The 25,858-nt window shown below is 43.0% G+C and overlaps 1 protein-coding gene across 2 annotated transcripts in view; it reads right to left on the reverse strand.

The window, feature by feature from the left end:
- Nucleotides 1–19,209: 19,209 nt before the first annotated feature.
- Nucleotides 19,210–25,858, reverse strand: part of IL15 (interleukin 15) — a 47,730-nt gene continuing 41,081 nt past the window's right edge. For both annotated transcript variants that reach the window (XM_037058475.1, XM_037058474.1), the window contains exons 5-7: nucleotides 25,026–25,070; nucleotides 22,480–22,617; nucleotides 19,210–19,624 (exon numbers count right to left, since the gene is read on the reverse strand). In XM_037058475.1, coding sequence (XP_036914370.1) covers nucleotides 19,508–19,624; nucleotides 22,480–22,617; nucleotides 25,026–25,070 — 300 coding nt within the window. In that variant the 3' untranslated portion in view covers nucleotides 19,210–19,507. The remainder of the gene's footprint in view (nucleotides 19,625–22,479; nucleotides 22,618–25,025; nucleotides 25,071–25,858) is intronic.

Below are 25,858 nucleotides of genomic sequence, written 5' to 3' on the forward strand. Positions count from 1 at the left end.
CCTATCTGACGTTCATTCAATCTAAAAAAGACCTTGAGACCTTGGGCCTGGGCAGCAAAGGACTCTTTCTGCAATACAAATGTGAATAGATGAGTTCCCTGTTTAAGAATCTTTGATTTCTGTACTGACTCAGTAGGATAAAGCTGAAACTTCTAACATGTCCTACTGATGGGGGAACTCAAAAGTTGGGGAATTTTAGTTTTAGGTAATAGTTCATCAGTTTGGTAGCTAACACAACTAAAAAGATATTGTTTCAGGAACTGAAGGCATGGCCTACCCTGACTCAGGATGTTACAGGATGGACCTGGGGGTTATGCGTAGGGTTCCTCTGTCACTCCGGGACCCTTTGCCTGCCACCAGGGAATTGGAATTATGGTCCTCAACGCCAGAGTTTGGTGAGAATGAAAGGAACCATTTATTTGAAAGTTATACGGGTTTAGAGTACTGACTTAATGGTGTCATTAAATACTCAAAGTCCCTTAAAACACCCACAAACACACACAGTCCTTCTTTCTCGCTTTGCCCTGGCAGGCCAGTCTTGGGTACCACATCGCAGGGGGAAATAATAGAAGTCCACCGCTCCCTTCTCCAGGTTCCTCTTAGTCATCCTCACTCAGCTGGCAGGCCTCCCATGGTTCTCCTCACCAGCAGCTGTGTCGCCGGAATCTCCAGTTCTCAATCCAAACTCACATGGAACCTTCTCAAGCCCCACCAGCAAGAGTCCTTTTGCCCCTTTCCTTCCCTGCAAGGTCTCGAATTGTCCCTGTCCCTAGTCCTGCATGGTCTCTCCTGCATTCTAAGCCACGTAGTAAAGGGAGCCCCCAAACCACATAGTTCCCCCAAAACCACCTGGTTTCTCATCCCCGTGGCTGCCACACCTGTGTTTAAATCCCAGCGTGAATCTTCTTCTGTGGCCCCACTTTGGACTCCTCCCACAATTGGCTGCACCTGCCGGCACTTCCGTATTTTTCCAGCCTTTCGGGGCTGCCACAGTTAGTCCGGGCAGGTGTGGCCCTGTGGCGTGAAGTGAGCCATCTCCAAGCTCTCACAATCACTGTAACCAGGGGGCGCTGCCTCCCAGTTACATCATGGGTCGAAGTCACTCCCATCTCTCTGGCTCAAAGCATGGCCACAGCTACTTGACTTATCCATAAAGCCAGCCAGCTGTTATAGATATGCAAAATAATCATTTTCGCCATCAAATATGAAGCAGTCCAACTGTTGATATGCAAAACAACTCTCAATGGCCCTGCTCCATGTGTCCCATCCCCCAGTTCAGACATGTGAGGGTGAGGATATCCCATATTTTCTATAATGCCTGGACACCCCAAGTTCTGGACCCCATTACAAATCCCTCTTTGGGGGTCCTGGCTGCACCCTGTTACAAGGAGACTACAACAATTCCACTTTTGTGCCCCAGGAGGAATGCAAGCAATCAAGATGGCATCTGAGCCATTGGGTTTTGGGGAGAGACATTTGGGGAATGCAGGCTTTCCCAGTGCCCCTACAAGGCCTTTTTCATCATGAAGCCCTAATGGCCTTTCCATGCTCTGTGCTTTTGCGGTATTTGCAACCCTCCTTCCTTGACCCTGCATCTTCATGCCATCACACAAGCTGTCCTTTCTACCGAGGACACAACTTCCCACGTGTTTGCCTACCATGCTCGTGTTCCTTCTTTGAAGTCTATCTTCCATGAAATTATTTACTCCTCCAACTGACCACATAGCTACTTTTCCATAAGTCTAGCCTGGACTTACAAAATTGTATTTTCATGAGGTTGTGGGGGCTAAAAAATGTTCATACTTTTCCTCCCACCTTCTGAGTTCTTCTGGCTGGGCTAATAACCAACTCAACAGAGATAGATAAACAAGAGAAAATCTGAATGAAACACATGGGCATGGGGAATTCACATAGATATGATCTATCCGTGAAAAGTCCAAAGACGGTGAAGATTTCTATCCACTGGGTCTGGAAGATATTTTTGGACAAAAGAGAAAGCAGGGAACGGGGTATTAGATTTCAGAAGGGAGAGTGGGCGATTTGCGAGTCGCCAAGGAAGGGTAGAACACACAGCCCCAGGAAATCCCTGCTGGGTGACTCAGAAACAGTGGGACACATTGGGTGTCTAGTTAACAGGCACCTGCCTGAAGCCCTCTTGTTTACCATACTTAATTTAAATTAGGGGAAGGCAGCATCCAAAAACCTCCTTCCTGAAACCGGTTTCTCTGTCTGCATCTCTAGGGCAGGAAAGGGAGGAGGGTCAAAGCTTCTTCCTCAACTGGGTCTTTTGTTTCTTAATAAACAGCTTAAAATCATTAGTCCCCAAAGCAGCATGGATGTGGCAGAATTTCGTCCCCTTCAGGGTGTTTCAGCAAGAGTAGGTAGCAGTTGTATGTTTTTCATATTGTCTTCTTGGCACCCACCATAATGCCAATTATCTTGAAAGGGCTCCTTTAATATTTTTCAACTAAAGAGGTAGTTTTTAGAAATAATAGTGGGACCTACAAATGGAGCTCGTAAATGTTCTTGATGGTGGCAAAGCTCCATCTTTTAAGGGTAGAATTTTAAAAAATAATAACCCAGTGCAATTTAGAACTAGATCTGAATAAAGAATATGATAAAGCCCATTTTAAGAAATCTGTGATAAACATTTCCTATGATTTAAAAATTAGCTCTTGAAGTCTCGAGCAGAAAGATCGTTACTTAGATGAGGACCTAGACCCAAGGACCTTCAAGGGCAGCCCTGTCTGAGATAAATGAGACTGGCATGCTGGCTCGCAGATCGGTCTCAGTATGCTATTGGTATTTGAAAACAGCTCGGGGGACGGCCGTGTCTTCAGTGAATTCTTAGTGAATGTATGACTAAATATTTTAGAATATTCCATTGTTTAAGGCATCAAAGAAAATAGAAACTACGTCCCCTGGCTTGAACATTTTAACACAATTGCTGCACTGGAAAATGAAGCTCCATGTGACAATGAATCCGTTAGTCAGGCTGCTTGTAACACTGAGACTCCCCACCAAGCAGCTGCCTTACACCTGCGAGGGAGTGAACTTCACTCACTCAGTGCGCTTAGTTCAGTTTAAGGTTGGGGTCATACCTGTGAACATGAATTATGTATAAGTCTTAGGAGGAAAAAGATATCCTTTAAAAATTTTTTAAAAAAGATTAAATCTGACCACATTAAGTTAACTCCACAGTGGGAGAAATGCCTCAACTCATGTGTATTTGACTAAAAGTAAGATTGGAGAGTTTTAAAAATTTTTGTCACATATAATTTACATACAGTGAAATACAGAAATCTTCAGTGTACGTGTTAAGAGTTGTGGCAAATGCATACATTTGTAGGATCCACCCCTCCATCAGGGCAGAGGATGTTTTCATCAACACATGAAGTTTCCTGTGTCAGTATGAAACCGGAAAAGCCGCGTTGGTGCTGCCTGTCACACACCAAACCCAATGAGCAGAGACAGGGACTGAATCTCATACAGACGGTGATCTGAGAAGACCAGCGGGTTCACACCCTTCACAGACCGCCTTACATTTCCTTCCAAGCCAGCCTCTTTACCACAGAGAACGAAGTGCGGTAAGGGGTTTTGAAATTCAGGGAAAATTAAGTTTAAAAACTTCAGCATTTCTGCCCTGGGCAGTTAGCTGTCCTCCAGGGCACTTGCCGGTGGTGTCTGTCTCTCTCTGGAAACAATGGCTGGGATGTATGTAGCCAGCTGTGCCCCAGGTGGTGGTCTCCAGCTGTGCCCCAGGTGGTGGTCTCCAGCTGTGCCCCAGGTGGTGGTCTCCAGCTGTGCCCCAAGAGGTTGGCTGTCTGTCCCGGGAGTGGTGGGCCATTCCTGAAACAATAGCTTTAACATATGCATTACCTACTAGGCTTGTTAACTATTCACCTTAAAATAAAAATTTTCCAACTCTTGAGTCCCCTATCACTTTCCTGTTAAAATTGCACCTGAAGCAAATGCCATAGATATGTTTTGCCTGTTCTAAAACTTTAAATAAATGGAATCTTACACGAGGTCCTTTGCTGCTCTCTCTTCTATTATTTAGCATAATGGTTTTGGTGAATTTTATAACCATAAAATCTCAGGATTCCCCCATGTTGTTGCATTTTTTAGCAACTTATTCCTTTTTATGGTTGACTAGTATTCAGTTGTATATCACACTTTATTAATCCGTTCTCTTTTTGGTGAACACTGGTTCTGTTTCCAATTGAGGGCAATTATGAATTAAAGTGCCATAAAGTCTTTTTGTCTCTAGGAGCACACTTGGGGGTTGTCTATGCTTATCTACTTAAGAAATCGCCAAACTGTTTTCCAAAGTTGTTATACATTTCAACACGTCCCAAAGCAATGAACACGGCACGACATCTCTCTCCAACATTTGGTGTTATCGGCCTTTTCCACGGCAGTCATTTCCATTGGTGTGTAGCAAATTCTCACTGGCGTTTTGAATTGCATTTCCCTGATGACTAGTGATGCTGAGCATACTTTCTTGTTCTTATTGGCCATTGGTTCATCTTCTCTGGAGAGGCATGTGTTCAGTCTTTTATACATTGGGTTCTTTGTCTTTTATTAAATTTGAGAGTTACTTATATATTCTGGAAAACAGCCCTCGGTCAGATTTTGTGTTAAGAACACTTTCTCTAGTCTAAGGCTCCCGTATGTGTTTTCTTAATGGCAAATTTTCATGAGCACAAGTTTTAATTTTGATGACCTGCAGTCTATCAATAATTCTTTATGGTTAATGTTGCTGAGTCTGCTCTAATAAATATTTGCCCTAAATCAAAGTAGTAAAGATTTTCCTGTTATCTCATAGAAACTGTATACATTTAGCTTTAGGTCTAAGACCATAATTCATTTCAAATTATTTCTCATGCATGGTGTGAATGTTTTTATTTTCTATATCTGGTTCTTCGAACACTGCTTACTGTAAGATTTTGGTCTATTGAATTGCTCTGGTATCCTTGTTTGAAACCATTTGACCTATATAGGCAGGTCTGTTTGCAGATTCCTCAGGAGAGACTGCCTGGTCTCTAGTACAAGACCTGGGGTGCTAGGGGTTCACATCAGTTTTCCTTCTCAACCACAGTGCCTTTGCACCTGCATGGGGGGTTTCTCTCAGCTCTTAGCCTTCCTCCAATGATTGACCACCGTTGCACAGCACTGGGTGGTGGGAGGCTGGCAGTTCCTGTGAAGTTGCTCTCAGATCCCATTCCTGCCATCAAAATTAGACAACACTCCTTCCGTGGGTACCTCTGAAGGGTCTCTCTCAGCCATCCTGCCCAACTGCAGTCGAAGGCTGCTGCCATCACCTATTCAGCACGAAGCCTGGAGTGTGGGAGGGTTTCCCTCAGCAGTCCCTTTGCTCTGCCCTCAGGCTGCAGCAGGCTGGGACACTTATATCTAGCAGGGCCTCCCGTTCTGCCTCGCCACTGGTACCTCTGGGGAGCACCCCGTGAGGTCCTGCGCTGGGAGGCTGGCAGGCAGTGTAGGTTGTGCTGCATATGGGATGTTCACGGTTTCTGAACTCTTATACCAGCCTGTACTCTTTCTAAGAGGAGTTAATATATTTTTAACATGAGTGTGCTTTCTTGGGGCCGATAATATGTGTAAGCTCTTAAATCTCTCTTAAAGTCACTTGGCATTAAACGGAGGGGCTCAGAGACCCTCTTTCCTTCCTATTGAAAATAGAAAACATGGGAGTGAACGTTAATTTATGGAAATGTGGGGGGACCCAGGAAAACTCAGAATTGCCTTCTGGAGGGCAGGCCACTGGTGGTCCAGGCTTCCCCTGCTAGGTGAGTGTTCTGGGAACCCATCTGTACCAGTGTACCAGCTGGCATCGTTGTGAGAGGCTGCAGTCGGCTTCAGTGAATTTTTTAAAAGACTTTTTCAATGCACTTTCCCATTTCATGATGAGTGATTCATGAGCACACCTGCTCACACCACGCTGAGTGTCCAGTAGTTTCTGACCAAAAGCAACCAGGCCCCCATCCCCCACCCTTCCTATTCACACCATCTCATCCTGAGTGACTTTTTTTGTTTTGTTTTGTTTTCTGTCCCTGGATGAAAGAAGTCCACAAAGGGAAATGTTTTACTGATGTAGAAGTGGTGAAACACAAAACAGTGGAAGCACTAAAAGGCACCAAAATTGGCAAGTCCAAAAACTGTTTTGAGCAACAGAAAAACTATCCCAATAGGTGCATTGCAGCAGATAGAGAGAACTGGTCCTTCGAAGGTGACTGAAGTTTAAATGTGTAAGAATAAATACACCATTTTTATAAATAAATTCCGGGTTTGGGGGGGTCTCCCCTTGTACAGAAATTATACTTTTAGATATCTTAATTGTTCGGTTCAGTTGAAACTAGAGTCGAATATGTAGTTATTACCTGTCTCGTTAGATCCGCTCAGAGGAGAACTACCGTGTAGTCATTATGCGGCGTCTGTATACGAGACCCAGATCTCAGTGATACCAACACAAGCCAATGAAGAAGAAGATGGAAATGTAAACATTTATAATGAGACGGATAACTGCCAAGGGGTCAGACCAGAACCTTCTCTCCCTGTTAGAAAGCCAATAGGAAGGCATCTTTTATTCAGCAATTACTCACTGAGCAGCAAGTCAGAGTGAAGGGAACGAGTAAAATCAGACCTTTAGGGAAGGTCAGGCTCCGAGAGGCTGGGACACACGACCCTGTGAGAGGAGAGCAGTTCTCTCTGGTGATGAGGAATTCCACTCGCGAGCCAAAGAGCCCATTTCCAGGGAGCAGACACAGGGCTTCCCCTACCATCGTTTGCCTCTGGGACACTCTTTCATCTTTGTTCCATTTATGGTCAAAGCTTCTTATCACAGACACACTTCTTTTATTCAATAATTATATTAACTCATCCATACCATTGCACTCCACGCTGTGCCTCTTTTAAAAGACTTTGCCAAACTTTAAATTCGTCACTCTGTGCAAGGTAAAACTTTTCCTTTACATTTTCTTCCAAATCTTACCTTTCATTTTATTTTCCCACATTTTTAGTTGTTAATGTTGCCAGTACCTGCAGAATGTTTTGGTCTGCTTAAATAATAAGATTAACAGGAAGATAAAGAAAAAACATTAAAGAGTGTCTAGGCAAGTATTTAAGTATGTACATGGGGAAGAGTAATCATTTAACAAAATGCAATTGATTAACTTTGGGGGAAATAATTAACTACAAGTAGAGGATCGAATTATTTAAAAAATGATTGTTCATAGTGATTATTTCTAAGTAACAATACTATACAGGACTTGAGGTTTAATTTTTTTCTCTGTTAAAACTTGAATTATTAAATCTTCCTGTAACAAACACACAAGGCTCACATAACTCTAAAAAATCAGTGAAAGAACAGCAGCTGATTGCATCAGCCACGATGGAAGGTGTGGTTGTGTCAGGAATCGAAAAACGGTATCAGTATCCGGTTTACGCAGGAGCCGCTTCCCAACTACTCAATAACCGATTCAAAAAGCTGTGCGTGGGCCTTCGATTAGGAATCGTTATCAGTCTCTTTCCACTGGATTTCTTCTGAAGTACTGAGTATCATCAGCTTTCTCTTTTCCTTTTTGACCCTACATCATTCACAGTCACTGGCAGGTGAGCCGATTTTGGAGGTAGACAGGCTTGTTCATACCCATCTGGTTGCACACATTGGCAAGCAGAACAAACGCATGATTTCCTAGTATCCTGGGAATGCAAAAAGGAAAGAAATTTCTCCCAAGAGAAACTTGCTGCCAACTTGATGCTTGTTTTGAGAAACAAATCATACCTGCTTGAAAATAAGTTGATTACACTCACAAGATAATATGATGCTGTGGCATGATACATTGTTTTTTTGCTGTGGATTATGAAAAGGTGGTGGACTGAAACGTCTTAGGCTGTCTTGGGAAAAGAGTTTTGGAGAAAGTGCTGCCTACCCTGAGCCTTAGAGTGTACAGGATGGAGACTCACAGGAAGGAAGGTCTTAGTTATTCCAGGATGGCACAACCAGTAAGGTTAAGGGAAAGGGAAACTTCAGGGAAATAGAGAGATGAGACTGGAAAATTTAAGTGGGCCCATTTAATGGAAAATTTCAGAATCCAGATAGAGATATTTGTATAGAGCTTCAAAAATTAGGAGAAATTTTTGAACCCGTCTCAATAATTCAGTTAATCTTCCACAACTTTCCTGTGGCACCCACTGTTGGGTGTTTTAAGGGGGCTCAAGGATGCTCCATGTCTACTTTACCATTTCCAGGCAATATCAGCCCCAACCAACAAGATCCTCTCCAAGACCACTGTGCCAGGTGAGCTCTCAACACCCTTCTTCAGCCAGAAACATCACACACCAGCCACCCAGAAACATCCTGTAAGCTCGATGACACAGTATGGCCAGGCTCCAAGATGTTCTGTTGGACCATTGTGCTACATGGCACTGCAGAGTTTATGTGATGGGGAAGGAATTAAAGATCTGAGTCCATGTGTGTGGGAGTGTGTGCATGGAGAAGGATGTTTTTTGACGCTCCTCTCTAGGGACCTTCCTCCTCTCACGGGCTGTGTAGTTACTCAGGCTAAACTTCCTCTATCTGAGAATGAAGAAAACATTCTATTCTTTATTTTTCCTTACTGATATTTTTTAAACTCTCTTGACCTTAGTGCTGAGCATTGAGATTCAGGAGACAGGCTTATAATGTCCAAGTTCAGAGGGACCGTAGTACTATCATCCAGCACAGGTGACAAAGGTCCCATACTGGGACTTGGAGGTACCAAAACTTAAAGTAGTGATAGCTGCTAATACAAGTTGCTGACTGCCTTCTTTTTATGTACGTACATCTTCCTCAGAAACCTCTCTGGAGAAGGTGGCTGGCAGCCCAAATTTGTACTCCCTGTCCAGGGTTTCTGAGATGACACCTTAATGCCAAAGTGTCGTGGTCTTTTCTTGGTTGTCCAGCAAGATGGCTGCAGAGAACCCAGAGTTGTACAGGGACTGCAGAGGGCCTATGCTGTCAATTAAAAGACATGGGACTAAGCTGAGAATTACATAAAACCACAAAGTGACCTCAAAAAGTCACCAGAATGTCTGAAATGTCAGTGACACAGGAGAAGATCTAAGCCAGTCTCAACAATCATTAGAAAAGCCAGGGTTCATGCACTCAATAACTGGCCCCGGAATATAGCAGCCTCCACGTAGCATGAGCCCTCAGAACTCCCTGGCGATTTTTCCAGCTCTGACCCTCTGTGGAAACCACCTCCTTTTTCAAACACCAAGCAGCCTTTTGAATTGATTAATTTTTCTGTGAGTGATGGCTAGGAAATTCAAGCAAGATCCTCCAGAGCAGTGATTTTCAACCAGTACACTGCAAGAATTTCTAAAACACAGCATACCTGACTGTTTCATCAGAGGCACTGACCTCTTTTCCCTTAGATTGTCAGATAAAAAAAATTGACAACAGCCAACACAGCAATAGCCACCCTGTGTGAATGAATCAAAATTATACTCATTTTTGTTAGATTGGCAAAAACACACATTTTTGGTGTACTACAAAATTTTGGTCATTAGTTCATGCATAAACTAATTTTGGTAATTAGTGATGAAAAAGTCTGAAAACTGCTGCTCCAGAGTAACAGTTTTTTCTGAAGTTATTTGGGGAAATGTATACAGAAAAGATCAAATTCTTAGTCCCGAGGGAAAGGGATGGTGGGTAGAAAATAAGACATAATATTACCCTTGTTCTAACAGAGAACAACCTATGAAACACTGAAGGTCAAAACGTGGTAAAAACTTTACTTAAAAGTGAGCCAGGAATGAGAGGTGTATGCATTTCCATATGAGTGAGGAAGACGGAGACAGTCCCCGGGCAGGAGAGAGCGCAGAACAGGTGAAAGTGAGGAGGGCAAGGCGGCCTCAGCGAAAACCCTGAGATTGGGGCAAAGGTACTGGAAGGGCTGCTGGGAACTCCCTCTTTGGAGAACTTCTACTCATCCGTGACGTGTTTGGTGTTAGCTCTCCCAGGAGACATGCCTTAACCTCCAACAGGCTCCTTTCGAGACTCCTGAGTTCCTGTAAGGCTTCTAGGAATGAATCCACTAGTAGTAGGCTTCCATAAAGTACGCTGAGTTAGAGAAGACAGAAGTGTAACTCTGCCTCCTTTCCCCCAACCCCGTCCTCCTTGAGGTCTGGGTAATTTGGCTCAGAAAGGTGGAAAATTGTGAGTGACAACTCCTGAACTTCTGCCATGCACATTACAGAGACAAAGGGGAAATGCTGAGGCTTTGAATTTGCAAAGTCTGTCCAATGGCAAGTTACCATGCAACAAATTCTATTAGCCTTCCTAACAATGATTTCCATAAATTTCAATTACTTCCAGAATCAAAGAATATTCTATTGCCCAATTTTGGCCTGAGAACAAACATCAGGTCTGTTCTTAGCCTCACATGGCAGAGTCATCCATTTGTATCCTAGTTTTATTGATGAAATAACTGAGTTTCTGAAAAATCATATGATACTTCTACAAGGAATTTTATTCCTAGAGATTTGGTCTTCAAATTGTCTCTTTGATATTCTCTGGATGAATTTTATTGTTGCATTTCTTGTCTCTAACTGTCAATGGCCATACATGGCTTCTTGCTCCCTCTCTGTCCCTCCCCAGTTACATATACATGTGTATATACATCACCTTATGTATGTATGTGAACAAGTGCAATGTTAACAATACTAGCACAGAGTTCTTCAACTATATCTGGACAGTCAAGCATCAGGGAGTTCCCATGAGGTCACACTACTCCCCAAAGACAGTCAGAGGCCCTTGGTGACATCAAAACACCCAGGACTAAAGAACTAACACACATTCAGGGTGGCTGAGTAAATTCTCCCTTTTGAGACAGAGACTCTAAAATTAAGCAATAGTGTTAGAAACCACAAATCTTTGTTTTTCCTAGATCAGCACCCCGGACTCCCTTCAGAAAGAGGAGGAAAGCCCTGGCTGGTGTAGCTCAGTGGATTGAGCTCAGCCTGCGAACCAAAGGGTTGCTGGTTTGATTCCCAGTCCGGGCACGTGCCTGGTTGCAGAACATTGTGGGCCAGGTCCCCAGTAGGGTGCACACGAGAGGCAACCACACACTGATGTTTCTCTTCCTCTCTTCCCTCTGTCTAAATATAAACAAATAAAATCTTTAAAAAAAAGAAAAAGGAGGAGAGCACTCTGATCCATATCCCAAGAGGATGGTATTCATCATGTTAATGGCTGTGGCTTCCAGAGAGATCACAGAGGCAGCATGTACCATCTCTGATGCACTTGACGGTTCGGGGGTCCCTGTGGAAAGGGTATTCATTTAGGAGCTAATGTAAATTAAAGTACCTGTCTTTGTATTGCAGTGATTCGGGGTGACATTCTATTAAAGGTGTTCCCAACACAAACAGGATTAGGTGGTAATGGGGCAATTAAATTAGAATTATGCTTGGCTGGTAACCTTGAGCCTAATAGTCTTCAAGAACAACACAAGTCTTCCTTGTGCTCCATTGGTTTGACACTGTAATCACTTTTTACAAGTGGCAACTTCAAACCCTGAAAAATTATAGATTTGGACCTCTGCGTTCTACCTTTTTTCAATACTATCTGCTCCGAGAATTTTCCAATGATGAGAATTTGATAGTAGGTCAAGTTAATGTAAGTTCCATGTTAATTGCAACCTTGACACTTTGCCAATAAAGAAAGTAGTGACCAAATCATTCTGGCGAGAGCATGAAATCCTTCATTAGCAAGGGCGATGATCTGAACTATAAGAAGAAATAACCATGACCTATTCCAAGACATGCAAGCCCCCCACTTCACCTGACATGGGAGTCGGGATGCAATACAACTTAGACGGTCTGAGAAGGACAAAAGTTAAGAAGATGAGTAAACAAGATCACATATCAAATCAATTAATATCACTAATATATTAAGTTATTACAGTCAGCAGCAGTAATAAGGTGACATTGCAGGTTTTTGGTTTAGTGAGACAGTTGAAATCTAGCAGATGGAATGGCTTGCAAGTGAGTTGGGAGGGAGGCTAAGGATTTGGGACATTGTACTGTCCACTGTAGTAGGTGAGAGTTAACCAATATAACCGGTGCAACTGAGTGTTGATGTTGGAATAAGGGTGAGAGAGGTGGTTGGCTTTAAGACAGCATTTTCCAAGGCAACCTGCTGCTAAGCTGAAAAGCACAGCAAATAGATCATTTGTTTTGGCAGCTGACTGGTGAAATTTGATGGGTACAAAGGGCTAGCATGCTATTTCTCTTAAGACCAGAAGGTATTAAAATAGAACTTTCTCAAGAAAATTCTGAGCGTGTGAAGTACAGTACTTGTTTCAACCTGGGGCTATCCTCAGTGTTGCTGAGTATAACACTTAAGTAGTCACCGCAGTAGAGTAAAAGGAAGCGAAAAAGTGCTCAGGGGAAGGGAGAAAGATATGTAGTACTTACTCTGTATGAAGAACCACAGTCAGCATCTGATTTAACTCACAATGATCCTGATGGGCAGGTGGTGTCGTAAGTGCCTGTTTAGAGATAAGAGAACAGGCTCTGAGTGGTTAGGCGCCTTGCCCACAGTCAGCTGGCGGAGACCACATCTGGCTTCCTGTTTCTGGGGAGCCTATTCAGGAATGGCTGGGGCCTCCTGGAATAGCTCCAAGGCCAAAGCTGCCTGGTGTCAAACTGTGAGCCCCATAGTCTTGTGGCTTAACATGTGACCCGCAGACTAACAGCAACACATCCTCTGACCCTGAGATGTGCATTAAAGTACAACACCAGTGTCACATGGCACAATACTGACCGACCCTTCAACTTAATGGAGAAGAAAGGGTATTTCCTGAGGGGTATTCTTTAATCTTTTCAATTCATGGGACACACTGAGACTCTGATGAAAACTGTGGACCCTCTCTGGAGAAACAGCACACGCACGCTGTCACACACGCTTGTGTTTCCTTCCTGAGGGTTGGAGACCTCCTGAAACTATGCACGGACAGCCTCATTACTGTAGACCCCAGGTTAAACATGCCTTTGAAAGGTGGTTAAAGTGACAGAGAAATCAAAGCAGTATAGAGTTTGAAAAGCACAAAATTTGCCACTGTCCGGCATCATAAGATAGTACTGTAGTGCATATTGGTGGCCTGGGGAAGGATCAGAATTCAAACTTTGAAGCATGATTTCTACTTGGATGCGTAGTGTAAGGACAAAACATCATTAAGTTGAACCATTTTAGTCGGGACCATCTGTATTTTAACACTGGCATCGTTCAGAATCACTGGCACAGGGTGATCGTCAAGGCAGATAGACGTCCAGTCTGTTTTTTCACATTTCGAATATTTATTGGAGTGACATCGATTAGCGAGATCAGATGGGTTTCGAGTGTAGCATCCCATGGTTGTTCTCCAGTTCTCTGCAGGCAGTGCACGCCCTCGAAGCCTACAGCTCCCACGGCCAGCCCTCAGCCAGCACTGTTGGCAACTACTCTTCCCTTTGGGCACAATTTATTTCATTCTTTAGTTAAGGAGTGAAATAAATCCTTAGGGACAAGTCAGCTCTGCTGAGAAAGAGTGTGACTTCACAGGAAATCAAGTTCCTTCAAACAGGGAAAGTCTGAAAGCCAAACAGATGTCCCCAAGAAAAATAATCTCAGGGTTATCCTTTATCTTCCCTTTTCTGGTTCAGAGTTCAAAAGGCTTCTTTCTGAGCATAAAGACTTCCTCTGCTTACAAACCTACTCTCTCTTACCAAAGGCAAAATCCCTTCTCCAACGACCAGGTCCCCCATCAACAAGCCATTCAACTGAAACGCAGGTAATAGCATCACTGTGGCCGTTTCAGTGATGTCTGTCTGTAGCTGCCTGTTCGCTTTGTGTCCAGAGAAAGTCACTTTGCCGACCTCCACACTCGTCACCTGCGAAGCTCTGAAAAATCACTCAAATGTCTAGCAAAGACAAGTACTTACAAGAACACTGCCTGCGTCTGCGATTGTGAATTGAATGCCTCTCCTGTAGGAAGTGTAGTATTTTTCTTATTACACTGTAGTATGGATAATAGGCCTGTGCTTCTCACTCTTTAATAAACTCTTGGACACTAAGAGCCTACCCTATATTGAATAGAGTGGATTTCTTTTTAGTTGGGATGTTTAAAGCAATGTTATTAATAATGCTGTGTATAACAACTGCTTTTATTTATTCATAAATACAGCACAAACATCTTCGTTGTCAAAAGAAAAGTGTTTTCTTTTATTATAAAAAGATAATTAATTCAGGCTGGATAAACTTAATGGTGCATTTGCCATCTGGACAAAAGCAAACAGAACACCAGAATAGAACTGTGTGAAGAAAAAATAATCAAAATATGGAATAAAAATATGTGCTTAACTCTGTTTTTATTTCTTTAACTACAAATAATTTTCCTCCCCAAGTATTATGCCCATGCTTATTTGAAAGAAAATATAAAAGGCAATAGGGCATAGAATAAATACACAGCTGAATGTGAACAAAATTTCAGGTGATTTCTTCCTTTTTTGTGTTTTACACATCAGTAACATAAGCAAAATGTCTTATAGGCTCTGCCTCTCTTCTCATCTATACCCACAGGGGACAGAAACTGTTATAAAATAAAATAATACAGATAAAGGTACTTTGTGAACTTTAAAGAACCATAAAAGTGTAAGAGGATTATTATTTCCATCAGCCTGGTGTGTCCTCAGAGAGCCACACTGGGAGCTTTGACGTTATTAAATCAACTCAGGAAACTGAACTTGGCTGATGATCCTGATCTTTAAAACTGTTGAAAAGATAGTACTTGTCATGTGGAGCCATCACTGTGCTGACATTCTAGTCTCACCTTTCGGCTCTTAGCTGTCACGTACTCAGAAATAGTGCCCCTTCGTTGCCCTGTCCTTAGACACATCAGCCTTTGTCTCCTCTAAGCCTAGACTAGACAGCGTAACCCCCACATCCCTGAATCTGTGTCGCTGTGCTTTCTCACTCTGCACCCCATCATGCCCGCCTTCCCCTATCCACTTCCTGTTTTAACTCTACCCTGTGCATAGTCAGCTGGTGCCTTTCTCTGCCCTCTTTTTCTGGATGAGAAGGATTTGCCTCCATCATATCAAATAGTGCTCATTAAAATGGGATTTTAAAAGTCTCTTTCAAGAAGGCTTCCCTGTGTTAAGATGTTGACCACAGCTCCATTCTGATTGTCCTCGCATTACTGTTGGCATTTGGCTAATTACTGATGAAAAGGGGGAGCAAAGGGACTAAGATGTTGAGTTTAGTAAACTGGGGAGCATGAGCTTGTTTGCTCCATCAGAAAACTGCAGGTCCATGATCCAAGGGACCACAGCATCACTCCACCAAGGGGATGAACACTCCTCCCTTCCCTCTTCTAGTGTTGGATTATTGGGGGGCACGGGGGGTGGTACTTGACCAAAGAGGCCTGTCGGTCTGACCAGAGGGAGTGGACCCATCTAAAGGTTACAAAAGATTGGGAAATTGGTCATTTTGAAAAAGCACCTGGTTCATTACAAGCCCAAGCGAATATAATCCCCGGGGAACAAAGAAGCGCACGCTCTCTCTCTTTCTCCCCCCTCGCACCCTGAAACCTGCACTCTCACTCATGCATCCCCTCTCTCCATAGCCATGAGCTCTTAGCAGCTGGATGACCCACAGCCATGTGATCTCCACATGCAGGCTCCAGGAGGGAGCCCAAACACCACGGCATGGCAACGGATCACAGCTGGAAACACCTGCCACGCTGGCCGGTTGCTGGCCTGCACTGAACTTTAACATGGAACAGAAACTCTGGGCAGTGGCCTTTATTCTGGCCCTTCTGAAGACAAGACTGGACCTTTTCCATGGCAAGATGGATGAAGACGGATCATTGGGAAGTAAGGAGGGAAACCTCCTTCATTTTACGTCATCAATAAAGTTTACCACGGAGCCCCATTCTCCCATGTGAGTCTCAGGAAATTATTTTCCTTGTGATACCACAAGAACCACCAATAGAACTCAGAACCCAGCACTGGGCTAACATGTTCATCTCCATGACCTCTGTCTCTCATGTCACATGTACAGTAAGCAGGTTTGTTGTTGACAGTGAGCAAATAATTAAATACTTGATGAACTTGATCTCTTGATGAACTTGATCCATTAAGTGCTGCACGGAATTCATTCAATGACTGCAATAATGAGGCCCATGCAAGACAACGTTGTCAGAAATAATTTTATTATCCTGGAATTTAGTGGGAAGGAGATTTTTTACTTCAACTCTTCTCTGGACACTACCAACAATGCCTCCTGTATTTTTTATACGTATGAGAATAAGACTCTCTTTCTTTTGGAGTATAAAGCAAAATCCTTACCAGAGCCCATCAGACCAGGTGATTCTCACCTGACATAAGACAGTGATGATGATGGAGGTGAACCACCTGGAGCATGACAATGAAGATAAATTCTGAAAATGTTGCCAAATTTGTAAAAACTGAATGTATAATTTTTTGATTCTGCAACTGTGTAAAAAAGTTCCTCTTCAATTCTTCTCAGAGTTAACTTATTTTGAAATCCAGCATTGAAGAAATAAAACATCACAGCTCTCCATTAATGATTCATTAATTTTTCTCCTGTGTTCCATCAGATAGATTACACGGACTTTGCACTGAAGCTAAAGTTTACCTTGCATAATTATTCTTTTTGAAAAAAAATTCAGTCATCAGACACACTCAGAAGCATTGAACCAAGTATCTGTGGAAATGGGATTTCCCTCTGGGCAAAGTATTTACTTACACAGGACATATGTGTGCCTACCATGACTCACATGTGAGTGCAGAAAGCTTACAGTAACCCTGAGAGAACACAGATGGAGGAACAAAAATGCATTCCCTAGTGCTTCTGTCTGGAGGGAGAGAATATTACTTGATTTTTAAAATATTGCTTGATTTTCATATTGTATATGTCACTTTCTCCTTGTGAGCCATGGAGTTTGATGGCCGTACTAAATAACACAGCAACACAAAGGCTTCTCTCACAATGGCAGCAAAACCAAACCATTCCATGTTGATCCTCTGTTCTAACATAAAGAATGAGGGTGTGTAAAACCAGACCTGGGCTTTAAAAACCTCTGGGCTCCCCAGCCTGCCTTGCACCTGTCTGCGTGTCCGGGTACCTTCCAGTCCTTTTTGTTTATTGTGGGAGAGGTGAGAAATAATACTTTCCTGTACGCCTTTTTCTGTATCTGAAATGATGATAAGAGTAGAACTTTGGACTGTAAACCTGATTTTTATTAGCTTTACCTGTATTATTTGAGGTTCTAAGCCTACGGATTTGTGTTTTATTGTATGATATATGGCGAACACGTTTAGCATTTAAGGCAGCATTTAAGGTGAGACATAAACACAGAATCTTTGTCTAGGCCAGGACTTTTCAACCTTTTTAACCTCATGACACACATAAACTAATGACTCAAATTGTGCAGCCCAGCAAAAATTATATATTTTTTTGCCAAGCTGACAAAAAGTAGGTTTTATTTCAATTCATTCATTCATTTCAATTCAATTTTATTTCAATTCATTCAATTCATGGCTAGTGTTGTGTTGGCTGTTGTCATTTTTTTTAAATCTGACAATCTAAGGGAAAAGAGGTCAGTGCCTCTGACCGAATGACCACATTTTGCATGTTTTAAAAACTCTTGCGGTGCACCAGTTGAAAAATCGCTGGTCCAGACAAATGACATTGGGCTGCTTAATTATTGAGGGTAGCTCCAGAAGGGAAAACTTTGAAACAAAAATGAAAGACTAATTTCGCTAAAAATACAGGAATGAAAAGTGAAATGTAGTGTTTTACATCATCACTTGATTCTAAAATTAGCTAAGAGTGTTCATAAGCCTGACTGAACTGATTCACGTGAAATAACTAATGAGGGAGGGATTCTAATTTTGAGAACTGAAACTGCCAAGTTTTAAAGCTGCTGGTGTGGTTCTATGACCAGAAAGGATCATGGGTCGCCATAAAACATTATTGCTGACGTGACTGCCACCATCATTTTTCCTCCCCATCCCCACACACCCTGGAGGGAGGCTAACTTTTGTCTAAGGGTTGGATTGAAAAATTACAGTTTAAAATGGTAACTTTTCCCTACTTTTCAGCAATAGAAAACTAAGGGGGGGGGGATATATTATATACATTTTAAAAATTCCGTCTCAGATAAAATTTTAAAACACACACAAAAAGCAGCAAACAAACAATTGCCACTATCCTAATCCCTAAACTTGGAAGTGCGGCTGCCAAATACCATTTGTCTGGATGGAGATCAGAAAGCAAACGGATAGCCAAGCACATGACTCTTTGAAAGTCAAACAGGGTTCAGATTTCTTCAAAATTATCTTCAAAGAAATTTTGAGCCATACATGGATTAGAACAATAAAATGTGTGAGCATCGAAGAGGCGCTGGGTGGCAAGGGAGTGTTCCAACAAAGAACCAGTTTGTCCTGTGACGTGGACAGAGAACAAACCCACAGACCGCCCGCACCCTACGGTCAGGCTCTCAGGGCAGACTGCCCAGAAGGGCGTTGGCTGAAAGAAATTTGTGATGAAACAAGAATATTTCACTTGACTCACAGTTCACTAAAAGTGAGCTTGCAAATTTTAGGCAGTGTCTTGCAAAAATATATAAGCAATTATTTTATGTCAGAAAGTGTTGGTGCTAACAAATCAGTAGTTAATTATACAAATATGGCCCAAAAAATGAAAATCAAGTACCTGTACTTGGGAAAACATGAAACATAGACATCACTGTACTTTAGTATTCCATATGTAAGTCCACTTCTCAGTGAAGGTTTGATTGCCACCCCCACCTAAGATTTATTGATGCACATTACATGCCAGGATGTTGCCGTTTCTTTCTTTCATGATAGTTCTTTTTACGTCAGTCACTGAAGTACGGAGGGAAGTCCTGGCTTCACACCTCACTCCTCCTCGCTCATTGGGAGTCAGCCAGTTCTTCCTCTGAGCGCCACACCCAGTGGGGAGGTAAACAAAGGCCGGCAGGCAGTGGCCGCACACCGGTGGGAACCTACCATCTACCTGAAGCCGGGGTCCCAGCCCCAGTCATTGTTAAATACTTTGACTGTCATCCTCGAACAAATGTCCCCCATTTTCTTACAAGAAGCAAAACGCCAGCGCGATTTCAAAGGATAAAATATGTACACAATTTTATTCAACACTTAATATTATGCTACAAATATGTACAATTTCAATAATAAGTTAAACATAAATGAACAAAATAAGCCTTCAGGCAGTTCATAGACACCATGTTCCTCAATGCCATTTTTTTGCCTTCATTTCTAAGAGTTCGTCGGACCCAAGGTCCCAATGATCTTCTTGCTGGAAAAATTTGTTTTGGCGGCACATCGGAAATGCAAAGTGCTTCGCGGCCTCTAAGCAAGGCAAGCTGTTTGTGAGCGCCAGAAGCATTGCAGAGGGTCATTGCGATGGGGTGTTGATGAACAGTTGCACCATGTGTGTAAAACTCCCCAAAAATTCTTTAACGTTTTTTTCCTCCAGCTCCTCACATTCTTTGCATCCGGATTCAGTTACATTCTGCCAAATGACAAGAAAAGGTTAGAGTGGGGAGTCTGACATATTTCTCTCCTGGGAATATTACACCTATGGAACCTTATGGTGAGTGAGGTCTTGAGACATGAAAACTTGGTTTAGTTAATATCCTAGTAGGGAGAACCAGGAGATTTGACGTGGGCTTATTATTCTTATAATGGATTCAGGACACTGGAAAACAGGCCGCGTCTATTAGACTATGGACTTTCTGCTTAGAGCCCAAGGTTTCTGGTCATCCACCCTAGAATGAAGTGCACGCCTCCAGCACGGCGCACGGGCCCCCCTGGAAAGACCGCTCCCCCCTGGAGCGGTCCCTCACCTATGTGCTGCACTTTCCTCACTGCCACAAACATGATGCCCTGAGAACCTGAGCTCCTGCCGTCATCCCCATGCACAGGCCGTGTGCCTCTTCCTAGATGCCTCCCTGCCTTCACGTTTCTCTCAGTCCGTTCAACACTTCCCGTTTCAGCTATTATGACTCACACCCGCGATGACTCAGAAGCTGTCTCCCCGAGGATCTGGCCTGAACCCATGCGCTCCTGTGATCAGGCTAAATGTGCCATTGCTACATTCGCATGATCCCCGCGTTAGATTCGCCCTCACAGCACACATTACACTGATGTTACGGAATTTTGTGGTTTCTATACCACTATTTTCTAAATTCTTCCGGGAGAGCAAGGCCATGTATTTTTGCTTCCCTAGCATTAGGCATAGGGCTTTGCACACAGTATTCACACAATCCTTACTGGTTGAATCGAACTACTTAGGTGAAGAACACAAAGGGCTGTAATCCCAACACAGTTTCGTGGATAACTAGAATATTCCAAATGTAGCAGTCATAAATACACTTTCTAGGGATCATCTGAATCAGGAAAAGCTATACCAGGAAAAATCAAAAATAGATTTCATATCCATTAAGCATTTGAAATTCAGGTCCAGCAATATTTATCAAGCACAGATGCTATGCCAGGCACTGGTCACATTCCATACAGCGCTGCCTTCTTTGATCCTGAAAGTAACCATGTCAGACAGGAAAGCAGAGATGTGAAAAGGCCTGTCACAGTTGACATGATCAATGGAATTCCCCACATCCCGGCCTTCTGACTGCGCAGTCCTGGCCGCTCTTTCCCCTACATGTACCACACACTGTGTCATGATGCTGAAGGTGACTGTGAGCATTGCATAAAATAGTTGACCGTTGATACCATTATGAATTATTAGTAAGACAGAGATAACAGATCATGAGAGTATTTTAAACATGAATATATTCATTTCATAAATATGTCAACTACCTAGTACAGGCCAGGCATTGTTCTGGGAGTCGGGACACAGCACTGAAAAGAAAATTTTAAAAACTGTCCCCTTTGAAGCTGACCTTGTACCAGGGAAAACCAGAAAATATTCATTATGTAAAATAGGTAGCTTATCCGATAGTGGGCATGCGGACATGGACCATGACCACGGGACTGCAGCTGTGTGACATCACTGAGAAGGTGACATTAGAGCGAGACTTCAAGCAGCCCGGAAATTTTCAGGGAAAATCCCAGGTATCCAACCACACTAGCTTAGGGGCCCTGCACTTGGAGTTGCCTCCACCAGAACGCGCTTCCCAGACGTAAGGCTCATACGCTCACGTCTTTACCAGATGTCAGCTTAGTGGGTGAACCTTCTCTTAAGTAGAATCCCAACACTTTTGCCAGCCTTCTTTGGGGCCATTGGATTTAATAAATAGCTAACTTATACTCACTAGCTTATCGATTGGTTTATTTAGGCTTCCCCCTCTAGAGAGCCATCTGTGTCTTTTTTTTTCATTTCCATTTTCCTTGAGGACCTACAATAAGGCCCCAAAAGTATTGGTTAAGTTAGCCCTGGCTGACGTGTCTCTGTGAGGGCAAAGCACAGGGCTGCCATACATGTAGAGGGCGTGGGAGACGCAACCACACACTGATGTTTCTCTCCTTCTCTTTCTCCCTCCCTTCCCCTCTGTCTAAAAATAAGCAAATGAAATCTTTAAGAGTTATTTGTTATATTAATTAATTATAATTATGCCTTCTTTGCATCCACTGTGCTTTGGCCACCAGTGTTTTGCCGTGAAAGCCATACCCGTCATGCCTCAGGGCCTTTGCTGATTCCCCTCCCACACCCCGGCCTATTGTGGGAGTTCCCAGGACTCGCCCTCCCGGACCCCCATCTTGCTCATGTTGCCTGCTATCATCTAAATTGTTAATAATTAACACTCTAGTTTTCATATTTCTATTATTACCCCTTTGCAGCGTTTATCCTTTCAGTAGATAAGCAGACAGACCCGGAAGTGAAACTGTTTCGGCCTGAATGCGGCCTCCCCATCCTCCGGGCTGCGGGAACTGGAGCTCTCGGCGCTCAGCTCCTTCGGCCTTGCAAACAGTCAGGGGCAACTACCTCGCAGAGTCCTGGCCAGGACTCAGCGGATTACGTGCCGTTCAGCCCCTGAAGAGCGAAGAACGTGTCTGGCACAGCATTAATCACTCAATAAATGGGGACTACTATTATCCACGCCAAGCCCTTCATTATGCAATGAGATGAACGTCTATGCACTGCACCTGGTGATCAACTTCGTGAGGTCAGTGACCTGACCGGCTGACCACGGGCACTGCGGCACCAAGCACACGGCCTGGCGGCGTGCGTTTGTGAATGGATGAGTCCGTGAGCCGTTTAGGACCGTGATGCTGACTCTTGGGAATGCCGTTCCACGGAAAAAAACTCCCCTTCCCTTGGGAGGGCCTGCTTGCCTTGCAGCTCATGACTTCTCCCAGGCCAGCCCAAAGCATCTGCTATGACTCTGTGACTATTGGAGAACTCACCCCATCAGAAGGTAAACTGTTGTTTGCTAGGACGATGAGGTTATTTATCATTTGTCTAATATCCTCATCGTTGGTCTCCTGAAAGATAACGCGGAACTCCAGGAGAAAGCACTTCATCGCTGTGACTTTGCAACTGGGCTGAAAATAGAGTTACAAAGAACCGTTTTGAAAAAATGAATTATTTCCCCAGTATCCATTTTCACATAGATGCAATTTTGATTTTTTTTAAAAGTCATTCTGAATATTTTTAAAGAAACACAACACCCTTAAAAAGTTTTACATAGAAAGTAGTTTTGATTTTTTTTTTTTTTGGCTTTGAAATCGAAACCAAAACAAACTGACTACAAAGCAACAAGAATAATGGTGATACGTGGAGAAGAAAAAACACAAAACTGGAAAACGTGGAAATCATGGGCGGCCTTTACTTACCCAGCACATGTCTGTGTAAAGGGGTAACGACGCTGGCCAAAGACTCGGACAACACTAACACTATAGTGGGGCAGGGTTTAGAGTCAGGTTGCACTGTTAACACGTTAAACAGCGGTCGCTGCCCACCATGTCACACCTGCAAGTTCCAAAGTTTCAGGGGCAGGTGTGATTCCATGGACTTTGTTACAAAACATCAGAGCAAGAGTAGTACCTGGTTGGCCAAATCAGAAGCTTCCCTCTCGAGTACCACAAAAACACATTTCCCTCAAGGGTTAACCTCAACAATGGCCTAAGCTGAAAGGGAAGACACGTTTTAGGAACATCCGGGCATTTGCCCACCTATGCCTTGCTTGGATTTGTGTTCTCCACACCTAGCACAGTGCAGCTCCCTGCAGGCACCGAGTGCGTGCTCACTGCCAGGGGGATGAAAGAAGGAACACGCTCGTGCGCCTGTGTCTGGCAACCCAGCGGCCCCTCCTCCACCTGTGGTTTCTCTTTCCCTGGTTTCAGTTACCTGTGGTCAACCACAGTGTGAAAATATTAAATGGAAAATTCCAGAAATAGTGCATAGGGCATGGCTCTCTGATCCTCCCAATGCATTGCCGGAAGGTCAACAGTAGCTTAGCACTATGTTCCAATGGCTGCGCCTTTCACCCACTTCATCCGATCATGTGGGCACATGTCCCACCACCACGAGAAGTGTGAGGACAGAGCAATGAGACATCATGAGAGACCAGTGCATTGTTGTAATTGTTCTCTTTGGTTGTTACTTGTTTGTCGTTAATCTCTTACTGGGCCTAATTTATCAAATAACTTTCACATGTGTATTTAGGTATACATGGAAAAACACGTAGTATATATAGACATCAGTACTCTCCATGGTCTCAAGAATCCACTGAGGTTCCTGGAACATATCGTATCGCCCAAGGATAAGAGGAGACTAACTCCTTTCCCCCCCCCCCCCACAGCAGTACTCAGGAGCAAAAGGGCAAGCAAACACTATCACAAGTTGATAATAAAAGAAATAATAAATAAAAGGAAATCATAAAATAAATAATAAAACAGGTCCAGAAATGTTTAGTGAATTCCAGGGTAATACAGGTAAGAAGTGGCTGAGTCAGGATATAAATCTCAGTTTCAATCTCAGCTTCTTTCTACAACCCATGAGTTGCAAGGTTATCTTCTATGCAAAAAAAAAAAGCTATCTCGAGATGCTGAGTGTTGGTGGTTGACTGCCTTCTACTTAGAAAAAATGCAAAGAAAAATAAAATGCACGCGGAAGCCGAAAGAGGGAGGCAATTTCTGTGTGCACAGCACTAATCTGAGTGGTTGGTGAGCATCTGTTTTTCCTAGTGTCTGGCTGTAGCTTCCTTCCAATGTTTAGAAAGTCCTTCTATTTCAGGGATGTTCTAATTGAGGGACAATAGGGAGGACCCACTGTTCCAAATGCACATAATATCGAGTTTGTGTGCAAGAGGTGAAAAAGTCAGGAATTTGTTTTTTGATTTTTAGTAACCAGTTCAGAGGGAAAGAACCAGCAACATGACAGAAATCGTGGCTTCTGCAATGCCAGTGTATTAATGTAACAAGTTCAAGATTAGTTTGGAATTTGATAGGTTTTCTGGATTGTGCATATTTCTTTTCTCACAGGTAGAGTGAACAGCCAGAACTCTTTTCTGACAATTGTAGAGGTTCACGCCAAGTGCAGACTATAAATGCAGGTGAGCAGTTTGTAGAAAATATGGTTAAAGGTGGTATTAAACTACCACCTTGGAAACAACTGACATTCTGGATAATTTTAAATGGAATCAGTTAACATGATTCTTGCATTTAAGTGCATCAGGATCTAATTGCATCCCCGAAATATATAACATATTTTGCTTGACCTTGATGGAAAAGGCTTTTATATATTTTATAAAAATAGCACCTGTGTACTTCTTTGTCCCCAAATCACATAATCCCAACAATTACGTATAAAGATTCATGGATCATAGGTTATAAGAACACACTAAAATTTACATTTTAGAACTACACATATTTCAGTCAATTTATAAAAATATACTTCTTAGACTTCCAAAACTGGAAAATACAGCAATTTGGGGGAAAACTATACTCACATGAGCATCACTTTCAGTATACAAAGTGGCATCAATGTGTATAGACTGCAAGAGAACAAAATTAGCAAATGTGAAACACTATGCATTATTTTATATATAATGAGAACAACCCACTGACAATATTAAATTAAGCTTTTAAAATTACATTCTTTGAGATAATGTTAGATTCACGTGCGATTGTGAGAGAAATTACAGAGAGTCCCTTTACGGTTCCCCCCAACCCTGCGTTGCCAAGCACAAAATACAACTGGAAAATTACATTGTTCCAATCTACCCACCTTGTTCCCATCTCACCAGTTTTATGTGCACTAAAGTGTGTGTGTGTGTGTGTGTGCGCGTGTAGTTCTATGCAGTTTTATCAGTGGTTCTGTATTTCGGTTATCGTATTTTTCCTTTTCTATAATTTCCACTTGGTCCCTTTTACATATTGTATTACTCTGCTATGACTTTCTGATTTCTTCGGTCATTTCAAGGATGTTTGCAGTTCCCTGCTCATGCATTTTTGTAATGGCTGCATTAGAATCTTTGTCTAATAATTCCAACACCAAATCCACGTCAGCTTCAGAGTCTGCCAATCTTCTGTTCTCATTCCGGTTGTGATTGTCCTGCTTCTCTCTATAAGGAGCGATTTTCAGCTGCACTCCAGTATTTGGGCTACCGCATTAGGAGACCCTGGGCGGATCTAAGTCTGCTACTGTGGCCCGCAGCCACCCTGATCAGGTGTGGCACTCAGGTTCTGATGTGGGCTTCCAAGGACAGTTCAGTTTGCAGGATTTTTGTGGTGCTAACATGGAAGGGTTGGCTCACTTCATGCCCCTGGGACTCCCCTGGGC

This window comes from Sturnira hondurensis, unplaced genomic scaffold, assembly GCF_014824575.4.
Source record: "Sturnira hondurensis isolate 20B ecotype Veracruz unplaced genomic scaffold, ASM1482457v3 Scaffold0010128, whole genome shotgun sequence".
NCBI lineage: Eukaryota > Metazoa > Chordata > Mammalia > Chiroptera > Phyllostomidae > Sturnira > Sturnira hondurensis.